The sequence below is a fragment of the Pristis pectinata genome, chromosome 5 (genome assembly GCF_009764475.1).
Source record: "Pristis pectinata isolate sPriPec2 chromosome 5, sPriPec2.1.pri, whole genome shotgun sequence".
Lineage (NCBI taxonomy): Eukaryota > Metazoa > Chordata > Chondrichthyes > Rhinopristiformes > Pristidae > Pristis > Pristis pectinata.
In genome coordinates, this window is record NC_067409.1 from 2,734,873 (window position 1) to 2,754,857 (window position 19,985).

Genomic DNA, 19,985 nt, shown 5'->3' on the forward strand with positions numbered 1-19,985 from the left:
GCACAGAGCATCAGATAAGCAGCATTCACAAGAAAAACAAACATAAATTAAACACAATTTTTACATGATAGAGGTGTACAAGATGATAAGAGGCATAGATCGAGTGGACAGTCAGAGACTTTTTTGCAAGGTGACAATGGCTAACACGAGGGGACATAATTTTAAGGTGACTGGAGGAAGGTATAAGGGGGATGTCAGGGGTAAGTTTTTTTTTTACACAGAGAGTGGTGGGTGCGTGGAACGCACTGCCTGCAGAGGTTGTGGGGGCAGATACATCAAGGATATTTAAGAGACTCTTAGATAGACACATGAATGATAGAGAAATGGAGGGCTATGTGGGAGGGAAGGGTTAGATAGATCTTAGAGCAGGATAAAATGTCGGCACAACATTGTGGGCCGAAGGGCCTGTACTGTGCTGTAATGTTCTATGTTTACAAGGAAGAACACAATTAGAAAAAAAAAGTAAAGTCCATTTTAGTGCAAAGTGATCAAAGTGGTCACAGTGTTGCTGAACTGCAGTGATTTGGGCTGTGCTGCTGTTGTTATTGCCTACAGACTTTGTGTAGAAAGGACTCCCGCATTGTGTAGAATCAACTCAAATCTCAAAAGTGAATTTCCAATGACAAACCAATGGAAAGGAATTGTTAGCGGTTCTGCAAATGTACCAACACTGCAGAAATCAAAGCCTACCACGGGCTGTGGAGATGCCACAAAAGCTGTCGAGATGTGGGATGTGGTATCACAGATGCTGTGATATTTAATGCTCTGCAACCGCCCACCCACTGCACCACTCATCCCGCCCGACTCTCCCCTGAAATCTATCCTTGGCTTCATCTCACCCCTCACTGCAAGAGCGAACCCTACATTCATAACTCCCTCTGGGAAAAGAAATTTGTCCTGAATTCCCTGTTAGATTCATCAGGCTCTGCTCATGGTGATAAAAATCCAGCTGGTTCAGTGAAATTGTCTAGGGAAAGGAGTAATGGGAGATCTGCCCGTCCCACCCAGTCTGGGACTATGTGTAACTCCTGCTCCATACTGTCCTGGTTGAGACAATAATGGGAGCTTTGTCTGCATCTTGCACATAAAGAAAGGAAGATAGTGGATGTTTTCCAGGGATCTCACAACTTCAGCTGCATTCAAGACACGTTGACGGTGATAGCACATTGGTCCTCTGCTTAGCATTATCCTGTAGAGTGCTGTAATGCATGTAACCTGCTGTCTTTTAAAGGGAAACTGCTCTATCTGCACACTTCTGTGCCAGGCACTGGCGCAAACCCCTGCCCTCTGCGGGCATTCCCATAGCAATGAAATGATGATCCCCTCCCCGCACAGATCAGTGTGGAGTGAACCTCCGAGGCAATGCGCATGCTCACGTGAACCTCTTCTGCACCCTCTCCAAAGCCTCCATATCCTTCCTATTATGCAGGGACAAGAACTACACGCAATACTCCAAATAATTGTGTGTGTGTGTGTGTGCGTGCGTGTGTGCGTGCACGTGTGCGTGTGTGCGTGCGCACGCGCGCTCACACCGGTCAAAAACGACAGCTATTGATTACCCCACTTTCCATACTACAACACTTTTTTTAAACTGAGATCAGGGCTTCTGCCTCCACACACTTTCGTGCAATGAGTCCCAGAGCACTACTACATGGATGAAAAACAGCTCCCAAATACTCTCTACCCATTACTTTAGATAGTCACTTCACTGCTAAGGGTAAAAGACCCTTCCTGTTTACCCCAAGCCCCCATTTTGTACACCTCAATAACCTCTCCCTTCAACTTCCATCGTGCTGAAGAGAAACCAGTATCTCCTTATAACTAAACTACCCTCTACCCTCAGATTAACCGAACTATTTCCATGACTGCAAACCACGAGACAAATGGGCAGCACAATGTAGTAGATAGTGCTGCTCTCTCACAGTTCCAGGGGCATGGGTTTGACCCAGACCTTGAGTTCAGTCTGTGTGGGGTGTACACTTTTCCCTGTGACCATGTGGATTTCGCCTGGGTGCTCTGGTTTCCTCCCAGAGACAAGCTGGTAGGTGAATTTTCTACTGTAAATTATCCCTTAGTGTAGGCTAGTGACAAAAGAATCAAAGGGGACCTGATCAGAAAGAGCAAGTGGCAGGGGTAGAGGGCTATTAGAGGTGGAATGGAACTGGAGACACAGAGACTGCAGGAGCTGGAATCTGGAGCAACAAACAAACTGTTGGAGGAGCTCAGCGGGTCAGACGGCAACTGTGGAAGGAAATGCACAGTCAACGTTTCAGGTCGAGACCTTTCATCTGGTCTACAAGATAGAGGAGACAGCCGGTATGAAGAGCTGGCAGGTGATAGGTGGATCCAGGTGAGGAGGGGTGATAGGCAGATGGGGGGGGTGGGGGGAGGGTGGGAATGGTGACAGGTGGAGGTGATGAAGGGCTGCAGAAGATGGGATCTGATAGGATTGGGCTGCTGGGAGCCACCTGGACCTGCTGGCCAAATGACCTGCCTCTGCATCGTAATCAGTAACGTTACCACAGTTTAGTCGAGCTTGGCTTCTTACCGGTGGTGCGGTGCAGGGCCTGGGCTCCTGACCCTGTTCTGTGCCTTGTCCCTGCTCGCAGTCACACAGCTCAAACTGAGAGGAAACACAAGATAGTATAACCTGCAGGTACTTTCAAAATTAAAACGTTGTTTGACATCCTCCCCATGAATCTGATCCTAACTTTACAGAGAAAAGCTACTCTAGTGTGGTGGTTACCATGCAGGACTAGCATCCAGAGTTCTGGACTGTTAACCCCATGGTTCGAATCGTGCCACAGGAGCTGGGAAGTTCGATTCAAATAATTAAATAAATTTGGATTTTTAAAAAAAAGTTAACCTCAGTACATAAAAATCCATCTGGTTCACTAATGATCTTCAGGGAAGGAAACCTGCTCTCCTCACCATTCTGGCCTTCTGTGTGATTGAGATCCACCAGTGAGCTATAGAGTCATACAGCACAGAAACAGGCCCTTCGGCCCAACTCATCCATGCCAACCAAGATCCAGTCCCATTTGCCAGTGCTTGGCCCTTATCCCTCTAAACTTTTCCTATCCACATACCATGTTGACTCATAAGTGCTTCCTCAGTTCAGGGGTATTTAGGGAAGACAATAAGTGCCAGGTAACATCCCTAACCCATGAATAAACTCCAGCCGATTCAATCTTTCCTGATAGGTGAATCTGTCTGGCATCTTTTTGGTAATACGGAGACCAGAATTGTTCACCATTCTCTGTATGCTCAAACCAAGCCTTTTTGCAAGGTTTCAATAAGTTCTCTGCTTCTCAGTTCTGTCTTTCTGGAAAATATCGACAGGGCAGAGTAGTTTCCTTGACAAGCAACAGATTCAATGATGATTAATCTCACTTGTGTACCTTGGTGCCGTATGTCAGAGGGATAGAGAAGTGCAAGAAAATTACTGCCATTGTACTAAGTTTAACTAAGACCACAGTTGGGGCATTATTTGCAGGTTTGGTCTCCTTTTCCAAGCATGGATGTACTTGTCTTAAAGGGGGAGGCTGAAATAAAGGTTCAATGGTTTGATACCCGAGTCAAGAGGGTGTTCTACCTTAACAGGAGAGATGGAGTTTCTGCTAGAAGATGAGGAAGTGATCTCATAACATTTTGAGGGGATGTGACAGATTGAAAGGATGTTTCCTCAGGATTGCGAGTAACCTAGAGGCCCGGACTAATGATCCAAAGAACTGTGTTCAAATACCACTGGGGTAGATTTGGAATTTAAATGAGTCAATAATGAATTACAAGAACAATGCAAAAACACTGCATTAAGTAATAATGATAACTGCAAAACCACTGGTTTCATTTATCTCCTTCAGGGGAGGAAGCTTGCCATTCTTACCTGGGCTGTTCTACAGGCGACTCTAGATCCAAAGCAATGTGGTAAACTCTTAAACGTCCTTTAAAATGTCCCCAGCAAGCCACTCTGTTTAGGAGTAGTTAGGGGTGGGCAATAATTGCTGGTTTTGCCTCCCAATAAATGAGTAAAATCTGAAACTCAGGGCCACAAGTTAAAGTTAGCCTTAGGTCATGGACAAGTAGTGACTTCTTCATTTGTGAATCTTCAAAATGTTCTCCTCCGAGGTGACAGGTGCTCAGTCACTGAGTCTGCCCTCTGATTCTGATTTGGGCACTAAGGAATTAGAGGATTTCAGGAGGAAAAAGGAATTAAGGAAGGGAATCAGACAGAAACAGGATTGAGGAGCCACCTGATCTACTCCAGTTCCTAATTTTCATTTTAGTAACTTAGCTGGGACTCCTGCAAGGACCCTACACAGGTATGGGGTTCATTGGGACCATGGTTCTGTCTGTTGCGAGCTAGTGAACTCCCAGCAATGTTCCAAAGGTTCCCATTCACATGACCTTCAATGCTATCTTTAAGCTGCAAATCCGTTCCAACCAAGGGCATCTTGTTTACCATGAAGTGAAATTCTGAGTTAGGTTGGCGGACCCTCCCTCCTCGGTCCACGCGGGAGTTCTGCGGATGCCCAAACGTCACGGTGTCTCCTTCACTCAGGATAACATCACCTGGGAGAGCAGAAGCAGAGGGAGAGGCATCAACCAAGTCAGACTCGCACATCACATAGAACAGTACAGCACAGGAACAGGCCGTTCGGCCCACCATGTCAAATTAAACTAATCCCCTCTGCCTGTACATGATCCACATCCCTCCTTTCCCTGCACATTCACGTCTAACAGCGTCCTTAAAGCTACTATCGTATCTGCCTCCACCACCACCTCTGACAGCCCGTTCCAGGCACCCACCATTCTGCGTAAAAAAAAACTTGCCCTGTGCCTCTCCTTTCCTCCTCTCACCTTAAAGCTATGCCCTCTAGTATTTGACATTTCTGCTCTGGGAAAGGGTAGAAATGTCAAATACTAGAGGGCATAGCTTTAAGCTGACTGTCTACCCTATCTACACCTCTCATAATTTCATAAACTATCAGGTCTCCCCTCAGCCTCCAACGCTTCAGAGAAAACAACCTAAGTTTGTCCAACCTTTCCTTATAGCACATGCCCTCTAATCCAGGCAGCATCCTGGTGAACCTCTTCTGCACCCTCTCCAAAGCCGAGACATCCTTCCTGTAATGGGGTGACCAGAAATACAGACAACCTCTATTACTCTTTCAAATGCTGCCCTTAAAGGACATTGGATTTGGTCTACATAAAGTAACAGGCACTCAGGAGTGAGTCATGATTCAGGGGGTTTGCGTATAGTATAACAGAAATCCAGGAGTTAGAGATTGTAATTTAGTTAAGAAGTTCAAGGGGTTTACATACTGAACAGCAGGCATCCAGGAGTGGGTTACAGTCTGGAATCTAATCAAGGGCTTTTCAGGTTTGTACATACAACAGAAATAGCTGGACGGTAGTGTAGTGGTTAGTGTAACGCTATTACAGTGCCAGCAACCCAGGTTCAATTCCGGCCGCTGTCTGTGAGGAGGTTATATGTTCTCCCCGTGTCTGTGTGCATTTCCTCCGGGTGCTCCGGTTTCCTCAGACGTACGAGTTAGGAAGTTGTGGGCATGCTATGTAGGCACCGGAAACATGGCGACACTTGCGGGTTGCCCCCAGAACACTCTACGCAAAAGAAGCATTTCACTGTGTGTTTCGATGTACATGTGACTAATAAAGATACCTTATCTTATCTTATCTTCACCTGGGAGAGAGTTAAAGGGTGGAACTAACTGAAGGGTTCAGTGGGATAATATACAGAATAACAGATGCCTGGGAGTTAGTTGCTGCTAATAGAAGCATTCAGGGATTAAAATGACATGTTCGATCACTGTCTCCTTAATTAAATATGTTTTGTGGATGAAACCATCCGCACAAAGGGCAAGAATGGATCCTTGCATGGACACCAACTCCCTGCCCAACCCACCGTCCAGCCGCCGGTCGTTGACGTAAACCCCGGTGAAGCTGGAGTCGACCAGCCGGTGTTGGTTGCTTGAGGGGGAGCGGATTACACGGGCGTGGGTCCGAGAGATGGTCCTCTTCCGCAACTCATTGGCAGAGCTCAAGACATAATCGACAACCTCGCTGTTGCGACCGATCAGGGTGACCCGCTTGTTGAAGCTTCAGGGGGTAGGGATGAGAAAAGAGAGGAAACTGCATCAGATCTCACGTTATCGACTGTCCATAAGACCAAAAGACATAGGAGCAGAATTAGGCCATTCAGCCCATCGAGTCTGCTCCACCATTCAATCATGGCTAATTTATTTTTCCCCTCTCAACCCCATTCTCCTGCCTTCTCTCCGGAATCTTTGACGTCCTTACTAATCAAGAACCGATCAACCTCCGCTTTAAATACACCCAATGACTTGGCCTCCACAGCCGTCTGTGGCAATGGATTCCACAGATTCACCACCCTCTGGCTGAAGAAATTCCTCCTCATCTCAGTTCTAAAGGGACATCCCTTTATTCTGAGACTGTTCTCTCTGGTCTTAGACTCTCTCTGGAAAAGAAGAGGCAACGGGGCCACAGGAATGAGGGAAAACATGGGGGGGTGGGGAAGGGTTACTGGAAGTTAGAGAAATCGATGTTGATGCCGTCAGGTTGGAGACTATCAAGACGGAATATGCTCTTCCAACCTGCGACTGACCTCAAAGTGGCAGGACAGGAGGCCATGGATAGACATGTCAGTGTGGGAGTGGGATGTGGAATTGAAGTGGGTGGCCACCGAGAGATCCTGGCTGTTGCAGCCGATGGAGCGAAGCTGCTCGATGAAGCAGTCACCCAATCTGCATCGGGTCTCCCCGATGTACCGGAGGCGGCATTGGGAGCACCGGATGCAATAAATGACACCCTCAGGTTCACAGGTGAAGCGCTGCCTCACCTGGAAGGACTGTCTGGGGTCCTGAATGGTGGTGGACGGAGAGAGCGATCCCTGTGGAAAGCTGGCGGGGGTGAGGTTAGAAAAGCCAGAAAGGCCCCTTTTATTCCCACTCTTTGCCTTCTGCCAGTCAGCCGATCTACTATGCATGTTGGTACCTTTCCTGTAACATAATGGGCTCCTACCTTGTTTATCAGCCTCACGTGCGGCACCTTGTCAAAGGTCTTCTGAAAATCCAAGTAAACAACATCCACTGACTCTCCTTTGTCTATCCTGCCTGTCACTTCCAACAGATTTGTCAGGCAAGATTTCCCCTCAAGGAAACCATGCTGACTTCGGCCTATTTTATCATGTGCTTCCAAGTGCCCCAAAACCTCATCCTTAATAATGGACTTTTACAAACCACTGAAGTCAGGCCAACCGGCCTACAACTTCCCATCTTTGCCTCCCTCCCTTCTTAAAGACTGGAGTGACATTTGTGATTTTCCAGTCCTCTGGAACCATTCCTGACTCTAGTGATTCTTGAAGGATCACTACTAATCCCTCCACAATCTCTTCAGCTACCTCTTTCAGAACCCTGGGCTGTAGTCCATCCTGTCCAGGTGACTTATCCACCTTCAGACCTTTCAGCTTCCCACACACCTTCTCCTCAGTAATAGCGACTACACTCACTTCTGCCCCGACTCTCTCGAATTTCTGGCATGTTGCTGGTGTCTTCCACAGTGATGTCTATTTACTGTAAGTCATCAAAAGGTAACTGCCAAAGGAACTGGTGGGCTCCTGAAGATGTTTTTCAAATGCAATCCACTGCAGTTGGGAAGGCATCAACATTCTGCCTGAAGCAGCAATGGAAACAGCTTCAGAAAGAGTATTCATAGATTCATCAAGTCACACAGCAGGGAAACAGGCCCTCCAGCCAACTCGTCCATACTGACCAAGTTGTCAGGAGCTAGTCCCATATCCCTCTAACCCTTTCCTATCCATGAATCTGTCTAAATGTTTTTAGACATTGTAATCGTATTCACCTCTACCACTTACTCTGGCAGCTCGTTCCATGTACCCACCACCCTCTGTGGAAAGGTTCAGGAACAGCTACTTCCCTTCAACCATTCATTTCTTGAACCAACCGGCACAACCCTAATCACTACCTCACTATAGCAACACTATGACCACTTTACACTAAAACGGACTGTGTTTTTGTTTACTAATTGTGTTCTTTCTTGTAAAAATTGTGTTCCTGTTTTTCTTGTGAATGCTGCTTATCTGATGCTATGTGTCTGTGATGCTGCTGCAGGTAAGTTTTTCATTGCACCTGTGCACACGTGGACTTGTGCATCTGACAATAAACTCGATTTTGTTCCCTGGAGCCTGCTTTACCATCCAATAAGACCTTGCTTGATTTGGTCCCAATCTCAACTCTATTCTCTCCGACCCACCATAACCCTTCACCCATGATCATGGACCTCAGAGGAAAAAAAAGTTACCTCATGTCTGTATTAAACGGTACCTTTAAATTTTTAAATACTGATCCCGGTTCTACATTCTCCCATACAAGGAAGCATCCACCTTGTCAAGACCCTCAGGATCTTATATGTTTCAATTAAGGTCCCTCTCATTGTAGTGGGTACAACCCTAGCCTGTCCAAACTTTCCACATGGGACAATCTGCCCAATTCAGGTATTAGTCTGGTAAATCTTCTCCAAAAGTCTTTCAAGATATTTATATCGTTCCTTAAATAAGGAGACCAGTACTGTCCACAAAACTCCCTGTGTAGTCTCACCGTAGAAAGCATCCTATATGGATGCATCATAGCTTGGTATGGCAACTGCTCTGCCCGTGACTGCAAGAAACTGCAGAGTTGTGGACACAGCCCAGCACATCACGGACACCAGCCTCTCCTCCATGGACCCTGTCTACACCTCTCACTGCCTTGGTAAAGCAGCCAACATAATCAAAGACCCCACCCACCCCAGACATTCTCTCTTCTCCCCCCTCCCATCAGGCAGAAGACACAAAAGCCTTAAAGCATGTACCACAAGGCTCATAAGACTATTGAACAGTCCCCTAGTAAGATAAGATGGACTCTTGACCTCACAATCTACCTCATTACGCCCTTGCACCTTACTGTCTGCCTGCACTGCACTTTCTCTGTAAACTGTAACACTTTATTCTGCATTCTGTTATTGTTTTCCCTTGTACTACCTTGATGCACTGTTGTGATGAAATGATCTGTATGGATGGCATGCAAAACAAAGTCTTTCACTGTACCTTAGTACATGTGATAATAATCAACAAATTAATTTACCAATTAATACTCTATGTAACTGAAGTATAACCTCCCTACTTTTGTATTCAATTCTCTAAGCAATAAACAAAAAAAAAGTTAGCATTCCTAACTACTTGCTCTACTTGGATACTAGCCTTTTGTGAATCATACATGAGGACGCCTAGATCCTTCAGCATGGCAGAGCTCTGCAATCTCTCACTGGGTAGAAGCTTTTTTATTTTTCCTGCTAAATTAGATAAATTCATATTTCCCCACATATGCTATTTGCCGGATCTTTGCTTTGGAAGCTTGCTTATGTCATAGAGCAATACAGCACAGATACAGGTCCTTCGGCCCAACCAGTCCATGCCAACCACAATGTCCACTCAGCTAGTCCCAATTTCGTGCATTTGGTGCATATCCCTCCAAGCCCCGCCCCTCCATGTACCTATCCAAGTGCTTCTTAAATGATACTATTATACCTGACTCACCCACTTCCTCTGGCAGCTCGTTCCACACACTCACCACCCTCTGTGTGAAAACATTACCCCTCAGGTTCCTTTTAAACTCTTACCCTCTCACAAACCTATGCCCCCTAGTTTTGGACTCCCCTACCCTGGGGAAAAGACTGTTACCGTCCACCTTATCTGTGTCTCTCATAACTTTAAACACTTCTATAAGGTCGTCCCTCATTCTCCTACATTCCAAGGAATAAAGACCCAGCCTGGCCAACCTCTCCCTATAACTCCGGCCCTCGAGTCCTGGCAACATCCTCGTAAATCTTCTCTGCACTCTCTCCAGTTTAACCACCTCTTTCCTATAACAGGAAAACTATACACAGTACTCCCAAGTGTGGCCTCACCAGTGACTTATACAACTACAACATAACTTCCCAACTCCTATACTCGGTGCCCTGACTAACTAAGAGCCAACATGCTAGATGCCTTTTTCACCACCCTGTCTACCTGTGATGCAGGTTTCAGTGAACTATGTACTCCTAGATCCCTCTGTTCCATTACACTCCCTAGTCCCCTACCTTTCACAGTACAAGTCCTACGCTGGCTTAACTTTCCAAAATGCATCACCTCCCCTATTGGTAAAAAGAATTTACCAATAACCACTTTGTAAATTCTTTATAGAACTATCTATAGAAAGTTTTACTATCCACCTTTATAGTTCTATCTTTATCACATCCTCTAACTTTTCACTCATTTTTAACTGAATGAGCCCTCCCTGCCGTCTGCTCTACCTCTGTATTACTTACTTGATAAAGTTGATGACTTTTGGCAGCGAGGGTCTGCGTCCGATCCGCCGGAGGTGATACTGAGGAAGGCCGTCACAGTTCACGCGGTGACGCACCATGGTCCCGGCCACCAGCTGTTATCCCCACAGAGGCTACAGCTCAACACTAACAGGAGAAGAGGCTGGGGTCATTCAGGTCCTCAAGACTGTTCCATCATTCAGTTAGATCGCAGTCCATCGGCACATCACCTCTTCGTACACCCTCGACTCAGATCCCCTGACACTCTGACCCACTGCAAACCAACACAGAAAGTGCGTAAACACTCAGCAGGTCAGGCAGAATCTGTGAAAAGAGAAAGAGAGTTAATGTTTTAGATTAAGGAACTTTCATTGGGTTATTCCACCAACTATTGAAGAAGGATCTTCCACATAAAATACTACCTCAGTCTTTCTTTCCGCAGATGCTGCCTCATCTGCTGAGTGCCCCCAGAATTTTCTGTTTCCATTTCAGATTTCCTGCATCTGTATTCTTTTCATTTCCAATATTGGTATTGGTTAAAATGCTTCTAACACTCCATCCTTCACAGCTCTCTGGGGTAGAAAATTCCAGAGATTCACTACCCTCTGTGTTAATCAATCCAAAACTAACCCCACGGCCCTGCTCTTGCGGCACGGTCTGGTCTGCTTTGAATGTTTATCGTAGAATCATATCCACCTATGGTTGCACAATGACTCTCAAAGTCCAAGCTGGCTGAGAAAGCTGCTTGGGTTAACTCCACATGCTGGGTGTAAAGTCATAGGTGAGTGCACTTCAGGTACTTATCCAGTTCACATTTACACGTGATGAGGGTTTCTGCCTTTGCAATCTTTTCAGGGAGAGAGTTCCAGGCACTCCATTAATCTTGTGAATGAGTTTTATTGCAGCTTCCTTCCAGTCCTTTACCTATCACCTTAAATCTGTCACCTCCAGTTATCAGCCCTTTTTTGCTAAGAGACGTGGGATCTTCCTGCCGATCATTTTAAGGTCCCTCAGAACTTTATCTTCTGTTAAATCGCCCTTCAGTCTAAAAGTAAAATCTGAGTACAGACACTTCCCTCCTATTGGTATTGGTGTATTATTGTCACTTATATTGAGGTACAGTGAAAAGCTTGTCTTGCATACCGATCGTACAGGTCAATTCATTACATGGTGCAGTTACATTGAGTTAGTACAGAGTGCATTGAAGTAGTACAGGTAAAAACAATAACAGTACAGAGTAAAGTGTCACAGCTACAGAGAAAGTGCAGTGCAGGTGGACAATATGGTGCAAGGTTATAACGAGGTAGATTGTGAGGTCCATTTCATCGTATAAGGGACCCGTTCAGTAGTTTTATCACAGTGGGGTAGAAGCTGTCCTTAAGTCTGGTGGTACGTGCCCTCAGGCTCCTGTATCTTCTACCCGATGGAAGAGGAGAGAAGAGAGAATGTCCTGGGTGGGTGGGGTCTTTGATTGTGCTGGCTGCTTTGCCAAGGCAGCGAGAAGTGTAGACAGAGTCCATGGAGGGGAGGCTGGTGTCCGTGACATGCTGGTCTGTGTCCACAACTCTCTGCAGTTTCTTGCGGTCCCGGACAGAGCAGTTGCCGTACCAAGCTGTGATGCATCCGGATAGGATGTTTTCTATGGTACATGAGCTCAGACTAATCCCCAGCATCTGTTGCTTAAGGAAAAATGATCCACATTTCTATTACCCTTTGTGTGAAGCAGTTTTGAGGCATGACCAACTGAACGGCCTGGCTCTATTGTAGGGATCCTCCATGCTCCAGACTCCACACCAAGCACAAACCCTTTCACCTCTGCCTACACAATGTTTTTTCCTTGCTCTAAACCCCCTGCCCCACCCCCTCGTCTGCCACATATCTATCCATCCCCTACACTGTAGTGTAGCGGTTAGTGTAATGCTTTACAGCGCCACTGTCTGTAAGGAGTTTGTACGTTCTCCTCGTGTCTGCGTGGGTTTCCTCCGGGTGCTCCGGTTTCCTCCCACGTTCCAAAGATGTACGGGTTAGGAAGTTGTGGGCATGCTACGTTGGCACCGGAAGTGTGGCGACACTTGCGGGCTGCCCCCAGAACACTCTACGCAAAGATGCATTTCACTGTGTGTTTCGATGTACATGTGGCTAGTAAAGATATCTTATCTTATATGTTTCTTTCTCTAAACTCTGCCACCAAACACCCACCACGACCATCTCACCTCCAGAGATGTTCTGTTTCATCTGTCCCACCAAATCCAGCATCATTTTAAAATCTCTCAGCAAGATTGCTGCTCAACCTTCTAAATTCAACAGAAACTCAGTCCTTGGCGCAACATGCCCTCATTGAATTCTCTGAAGCCCATTATCATTCTGGTCAGCCTGAATGGACATTCTTTACACCCAGAGGATGGTGCACAGTGCCAGCTGAAGCACTTACGATGAGGTCTGACCAAAACTAACACAAAACCTCCTCACCTTTATACTCCATCCCTCTTGAAGCCAAATCAACATTTCAATTGCAGATTTTGTTCCATCTGCCTGCTCCAATATTTAGAAAGCAGTACAATTTGACTTCCCTAGAAAGTGACACTCCCCCATTTTGAACCTACCTGCCACAGTTTAGTTCACTCGCCGAGGGAACTGACATCCCTTCCTGAACGTAATCAAAGAGATTGGGGAAACGAGGTCTAAAACCAGAGGGCAGAGGTTTAACATTAGAGGTAAGAGATCTGAGGGGATCTGAGAAAGAACTTTTTCACCCAGAGAGTCGTTGCATTCTTAGACACACTGCCTGAAGGGATGGAAGGTGCAGACAGGTGCTCCCCCAACATTAACCGAGTATCTAGGTGAGCCCTTGGAACACCTCCCCCTCCGGCCCCGCCCCCTCCCCATCAGGCCCCGCCCCCTCGACTCCGGCCCCGCCCCTTCCCCTCCGGCTCACAAGGTACCGCCAGTTCGCGCCTTTTTTTTCCCCAGTCAGTGTCTGGGGGCCGTTCCGGTCCGGTCTGTCCTGCCCCGTCCCGGGACTCCGCCAGCCCGGGACTGGTCCCGTCTGTCCTGCCCCCTCCCGGGACTCCGCCAGCCCGGGACTGGTCCCGTCTGTCCCGCCCCGTCCCGGGACTCCGCCAGCCCGGGACTGGTCCCGTCTGTCCCGCCCCGCCCCGGGACTCCGCCAGCCCGGGACTGGTCCCGTCTGTCCTGCCCCCTCCCGGGACTCCGCCAGCCCGGGACTGGTCCCGTCTGTCCTGCCCCGTCCCGGGACTCCGCCAGCCCGGGACTGGTCCCGTCTGTCCTGCCCCGTCCCGGGACTCCGCCAGCCCGGGACTGGTCCCGTCTGTCCTGCCCCGCCCCGCCCCGGGACTCCGCCAGCCCGGGACCGGTCCCGTCTGTCCTGCCCCGCCCCGGCACTCCGCCAGCCCGGGACTGGTCCAGCCTGTCCTACCCTGGGACTCCGCCAGCCCGGTTGGGCCAGTCCTGGGATTCCTGCGCAGCAGTCGAGAACTAGCGCGGTCCAGTCTAACCTTGGCACTAGTCCAGGAAATGCTGCCAAACGCGTCACTTCTTGTGCTTCTTTCTTCCAATTTTTGAGCAAACTAAACCACTTTTTATAATAAGGATTTAACTAAATCTGTGCCCCAGATTTGCTCTGAACTGTAATCTGGGTTGTGAGGATGCCTTGCAGATGAAAATACAGGTCAGCTCCAGCGCCAAAGCCTGGCCCAAGTAGATATGCGAGACCCCCCAGCTGATTTGGTGATGAATGATCGCTCCCACTTGGGTAATTCCTAGTCTATTCAGATCAGATCTTTATTAGTCACATGTACATCGAAACACACAGTGTTTGCATAGTGATTTTGGGGGGCAGCCCGCAAGTGTCGCCACGCTTCCGGCGCCAACACAGCATGCCCACAACTTCCTAACCCATACGTCTTTGGAATGTGGGAGGAAACCGGAGCACCCGGAGGAAACCCATGCAGACACGGGGAGAACGTACGAACTCCTTACAGACAGTAGCCAGATTTGAACCCGGGTCACTGGCGCTGCAAAGCATTATGCTAACCACTATCCTGCCTTGCAACACACCTACGGGACACTTCAAATCTAACACACATCATTAAAGTTACTACCTGTGACTCCACCACATTGCCCTGTGGGCAAGTTACTTGGAAAATCTGAATTATCAGAGGATGATAAAGTCCACATCAGGGCATTCAGACCCTTGTGCCAGGGGTGTGTTTAAACACTGCCATTCTTTCCCATTGTCCTGCAAATTTGTCTCCTTCAATTATTTACCCAATTCTCCTTGAAGCTGCTTGAAGGTATTGCACTTTGGACAGTTAAACTAGGGCAGGACTTGCAAGTAAATGATAAGGCCCTGGAAAGTGTTGTAGAACAGAGAGACCAAGGGGAACTTAGTTCCCTCAAAGTGGAGACACATCTGGACAGGGTGGTGATGAAGTTGCTTGGCATGGTTACCCTCACCGGTCAGGGCACTGAGTACAAGAATTGGGACATCGTGTAACATCTGTACAAATTGTGTCTCTAAAGCCTCGACATCCTTCCTATAGTGAGGTGACCAGAATTGCACGCCATACTCTAAATGCAGCCTAACCAGAGTTCTATAGAGATGCATCATAACTTCTTGACTCCTGTACTCAATACCTTGATGAATAAATGCAATCATTCCATAAGCCTTCTTAACCACCTTATCTATCTCCCTAGCCACTTTCAATGAGCCATGGACTTGCACCCCAAGGTCTCTCTGCTCTTCAACACTGTTAAGGTCTTGCCCTTAAGAGTGTACTGCCTCTTGACATTAGTCCTACCAAGGTGCAACACCTCATATTTATCCAGGTTAAACTCCATCTGTCATTTCTCTGCCCACATCTGCAGCTGATCTATATCACACTGTATCTGTTGCCAGTCTTCTACATTATTCACAACTCCACCAATCTTGGTATCGTCTAAACACTTACTAACCCATCCATCAACATACTCGTCTAGGTCATTTCTGTACATCACAAACAGCAGAGGTCCCAGCCCAGATCCCTGCGGAACACCACTACTCACAGGCCTCCAACCTGAATGAGTCCTCTCAACCATCACCCTCTGTCTTCTGCGGGCAAGCCAGTTCTGGATCCACATAGCCAATTCTCCAATGACCCCATGCATCCGAACTTTCTTGATTAACCAATTATGCTGGACCTTGTCAAATGCCTTACTGAAGTCCATATAGATGACATCCACAGCTCTACCTTTATCAATCTCTCTCATCACCCTGTCAAAAAACTCAACCAGGTAAGTTTTTGTGTGTATTGCGCTGACTAGTGGTGTTCCCCAGGGGTCAGTGTTGGGTCCGCTACTTTTCACGTTATATATTAATGATCTGGATGATGGAATTGATGGCTTTGTGGCCAAGTTTGCAGATGATACAAAGATAGGTGGAGGGGCAGGTAATGTTGAGGAAGCAGCGAGTCTGCAGAAGGACTTGGAGAGGTTGAAAGAATGGGCAAAGTCGTGGCAGATGGAATACAACGTAGGGAAGTGTATGGTCGAGCACTTTGGTAGAAGGAATAAAGGTGTAGACTATTTTCTAAATGGGGAGAGAATTCAGAAGTCAGAGGTGCAAAGGGACGAGGGAGTGCTAGTGCAGGATTCCCTGAAGGTTAACTTGCAGGTTGAGTCGTTAGTAAGGAAAGAAAATACAATGTTAGCATTCATTTCGAGAGGACTAGAATATAAAAGCAAGGATGTAATGCTGAGGCTTTATAAGGCGTTGGTCAGTCCACATTTGGAGTATTGAGAGCAATTTTGGGCCCCATATCTAAGGAAGGATGTGCTGGTGTTGGAGATGGTCCAGAGGAGGTTTATGAGAATGATTCCAGAGATGAAAGGGTTAACATGTGAGGAGCGTTTGATGGCTCTGGGCCTGTACTCACTGGGGTTTAGAAGAATGGGGGGGGGGTGTGGGGGGTGGAATCTCATTTGAAAACTACCGAATATTGAAAGGCCTGGATAGAGGGGACGTGGAGAGGATGTTTCCAGTAGTGGGAGAGTCTGGGACCAGAGGGCACATCCTCAGAATAGAAGGACATCCCTTTAGAACAGAGATGAGGAGGAATTTCTTTAGCCAGAGGGTGGTGAATCTTTGGAATTCATTGCCACAGATGGTTGTGGAGGCCAAGTCATTGGGTGTATTTAAAGCAGAGGTTGATCAGTTCTTGGTTAGTGAGGGTATCAAAGGTTGCGGGGAGAAGGCAGGAGAATGGGGTTGAGAGGGAAAAATAAATCAGCCATGATCGAATGGCAGAGCAGACTTGATGGGCCGAATGGCCTACTTCTGCTCCTATGTCTTATTATTACAGCACCAGCATTTATTTTTCCATCTCCGACTGTTCTCAAACTGAAAAGGCAGCAAAGAGTCAACCACACCGATGGATCTGGAAACGTACCGGCCAGACCCAGTGAGGATGGCAGAGATTTTCCTCCAAATCACATGATGCAGAGGGGTTTTTCAGGTTATGCCCTTGACTTGGAACGTTAATTCTGTTAGTCTCTCCAAAGATGCTGCCCGAGCTTTGAGTATTTCCTGCAATTTCCTACTTATTTCAGATTTGCAGCATCTGCAGTATTTACAGGGTCCCACTGATCCTGTTCCATTCTCTTGTTCCAGATTTATTTATTTGTTTTACAAGAGTGCTGCTGTGGTGGGATTCAGTCAACCACAATCCATAACCCGTGGCTCTGACTTCTCGTACAGTACCTTAATAAGCACTGTAGCTTAAATTTGTAGACCCTAGAAGTCATAGAGTCATATAGCATGGGAACAGGCCCTTCGGCCCAACTTGTCCATGCCGACTGTGTTGCCCAGCGAGTTAGTCCCATCTGCCCGCGTTTGGCCCATAGCCCTCTAAACCTCTCCTATCCATGTACTTATCTAGGTGGCTTTTAAATGTTGCTAATATGCCTGCCTCAACCACTATTTCTGGCAGCTCGTTCCAAATACGCACCACCCTTTGTGTGAAGAAGCTGCCCGATGTCCCTTTTAAATCTCTCGCCTCTGATCTTAAACCTATGCCCTCTTGTTTTTAGCACCCCCTCCCTGGGAAAAAGTGCTTTCACTCTATGCCCCTCAATCTTATATACCTCTATCACGTCACCCCTCAATCTCCTAATGACCCTCAGCTACTACCTGTTTATGCATTAAGATGTGTCATGGTTTTGAAATTCCCCTTAACCTTCCCAGCTCAAAAGATATCAAGCTCAAAAGTTAATTTTCAGCAATACAAACTGCAGATGCAAAAAAAAGACAAACTCCTGCAAAATCTCCCCACCAGCGCACCTGAAGTTTCATCACCTTGCTTTCAGCCGTCTGGGCGCCAAGCTCTGGAATTTGCTTCCCCATACCTCTGCTTCTCTCCATAGAACACTACAGCACAGAAAACAGGCCATTCAGCCCTTCTAGTCTGTGCCAAAACTTTATTCCGCTGGTCCCATTTACCTGCACCCAGTCCATAACCCTCCAGACCACTCCCGTCCATGTATCTATCCAATTTATTCTTAAAACTTAAGAGTGAGCCCGCATTTCCCACGTCAGATGGCAGCCCATTCCACACTCTCACCGCTCTCTGAGTGAAGAAATTCCCCTTAAAGCTGTCCCCTTTCACCCTAAAGCCATGTCCTCTCCTACTTATCTCTCCTAATCTAGGTGGAAAGAGCCTACTGGCATTTACTCTGTCTATACCCCTCATCATTTTGTAAACCTCTATCAAATCTCCCCTCATTCTTCTGCAATCCAAGGGATAAACCTGTTCAGTCTTTCCCTGTAACTCAACTCCTGAAGACCCAGCAACATTCTAGTAAATCTCTGCACTCTTTCAATCTTACTGATATCCTTCCTATAGTTAGGTGACCAGAACTGCGCGCTCTCTCTTTCCCCCTCAAATTGCCATCATTAGCAAGGGCTTTGGTCACGTTCTTTACTATCTGCTCAAGTGGCACCAAGCCAGTATGACAATAATGTTCCTGTGAATCACTCTGGCACACTTTAACACACTGAAGACACAATGACTGTTGCGGAGCTCCCTCTTTCCTGACCATCACATGATACTTGGACTAAGGAGAAAACATGTGCTATAAATAGAGCAAGTACCCCCCCGCTCGAGCCCGACTTTTGTTGGACTCTCCTGTGCACCCCCCCCCCCCCCGCAATCTCACGTCAGGCTGTAGTCCTTTCTCTGGTCGTTGGTAAAGATGAGAAATGAAACTGAAACTGCTCAGATGAGACAGGGGGAAACGTGCAGACAGCAGGAGGAATGGTCTCCCCACATTACCCTGATCCTGAAAGATGTTAATTAACCGGCTAGATTTTAAATCAATCCAACAACTTTATTCCCACTCCCCACCCCCCCCCCCCCCCCATCAGCTTTTTGATTTCCTCATTGTTTTAAACTGAATTTAAATTCTCAAATTGTCACAGTCAGAAGGGAACCTACCATATCTACAAGACCAAATCACTGGGATACGTCTCCTCAACAATCCTAAATCCGGCCGTTTTGTTAACCAGCATCAAGAAAACATTTACTGTTGCGTGAACCCAATTCTGTCAATAATGTCGACTGTGGAGAGAACTTGCCTCTCCCCCATCCCACTCACAACTCCCCTGCTAGTTCGGCCAATCCCCTGCCAAGGAAAAATTCCACGTTGGAGAGTGACCCCAACCCTCCAAATCCCTCCCAAAGATCTCCACAGCCAGCCAAGTACTTACTGGGCGGCAGTCACCGTCGTCATGTGGGAGGTACAGAGGATTAATTGCCCACAACAAGGTGATGATAACCAGCTCGACCACGCTTTGAGGAGAGTGCCGGTCAGGACACCAGGGAGAAATCCGCGCTCTAGAACAGTGGTCAGGGGGTCATTTATTCAGACCAAGGACAGGCAGCTCCTGTGTTGAACAGCTGACTGGGACATGCGCGCTCGCTGCGGCAGTGCAGCACATCCCCATCCCCGCCCCCGCCCCCACCCCCCCCAGCACTTCTGGAGCTGGAGCCGGAGCCGGACTTGTTGATCCAGGAGAGGGAGGGGCCAGGGAAAGGCAATAAATGGAGGTTGACCGTGCAGTTTATGTCACTGAATCAGATAATGCCAGCCCAAAACGTTCATCCGATTTCCCATCTGTTCCATTCAGCTGACTTGTTGAGTATCTATATAATTAGTCATACAGCAAGGAAACAGGCCCTCCTGCCGACCAGGATGCCCCATCCCACTTGCCCACGTTTGACCCATATCCCTCTAAACCTTTCCTATCCATGTACCTGTCCAAATGTGCAAATTCTGTGTTTTAATTTCACTGCCCAGCTCTTGTTCCACAGTGCAGCCAGTCAGGGTTCCTCTAGCGCCTCATCCTGTGGAGGGCTCTATAGGTTCCCACCAACTGTTGAGTAACTTGGGCGTGGAGTTTGCACGTTCTCCCTGGGACAGTGGATGTCGGCATGGGGAAAGCCCTCTGACTCACCAGCTCCAAGCTGACCATCAACTTTTTACACCAATCTTACCCTAACCCATTTTGTCCATCCCCTTCCCACAAA

General features: G+C 47.5%; 1 protein-coding gene across 10 annotated transcripts in view; it reads right to left on the minus strand.

The window, feature by feature from the left end:
- LOC127570897 (uncharacterized) overlaps window positions 1–19,357 on the minus strand; it is a 111,729-nt gene extending 92,372 nt beyond the window's left edge. For 4 of the 10 annotated variants that reach the window (XR_007956420.1, XM_052016809.1, XM_052016802.1 and 1 more), the window contains exons 1-6: window positions 13,841–13,897; window positions 13,008–13,085; window positions 10,408–10,728; window positions 5,927–6,120; window positions 4,463–4,572; window positions 2,549–2,623 (exon numbers count right to left, since the gene is read on the minus strand). Coding sequence is in view for 9 of the 10 variants with exons in the window: in XM_052016809.1 (XP_051872769.1) it covers window positions 2,549–2,623; window positions 4,463–4,572; window positions 5,927–6,120; window positions 10,408–10,505 (477 nt within the window). In the remaining variant the exon portion in view is untranslated. Of the gene's footprint in view, window positions 1–2,548; window positions 2,624–4,462; window positions 4,573–5,043; window positions 5,099–5,926; window positions 6,121–10,407; window positions 10,729–13,007; window positions 13,086–13,840; window positions 13,898–18,893; window positions 19,000–19,165 lie in introns of those variants that run through there. The other 6 variants (XM_052016803.1, XM_052016808.1, XM_052016805.1 and 3 more) reach the window with 6 other exon arrangements.
- Between the last annotated feature and the right edge of the window lie 628 nt (window positions 19,358–19,985).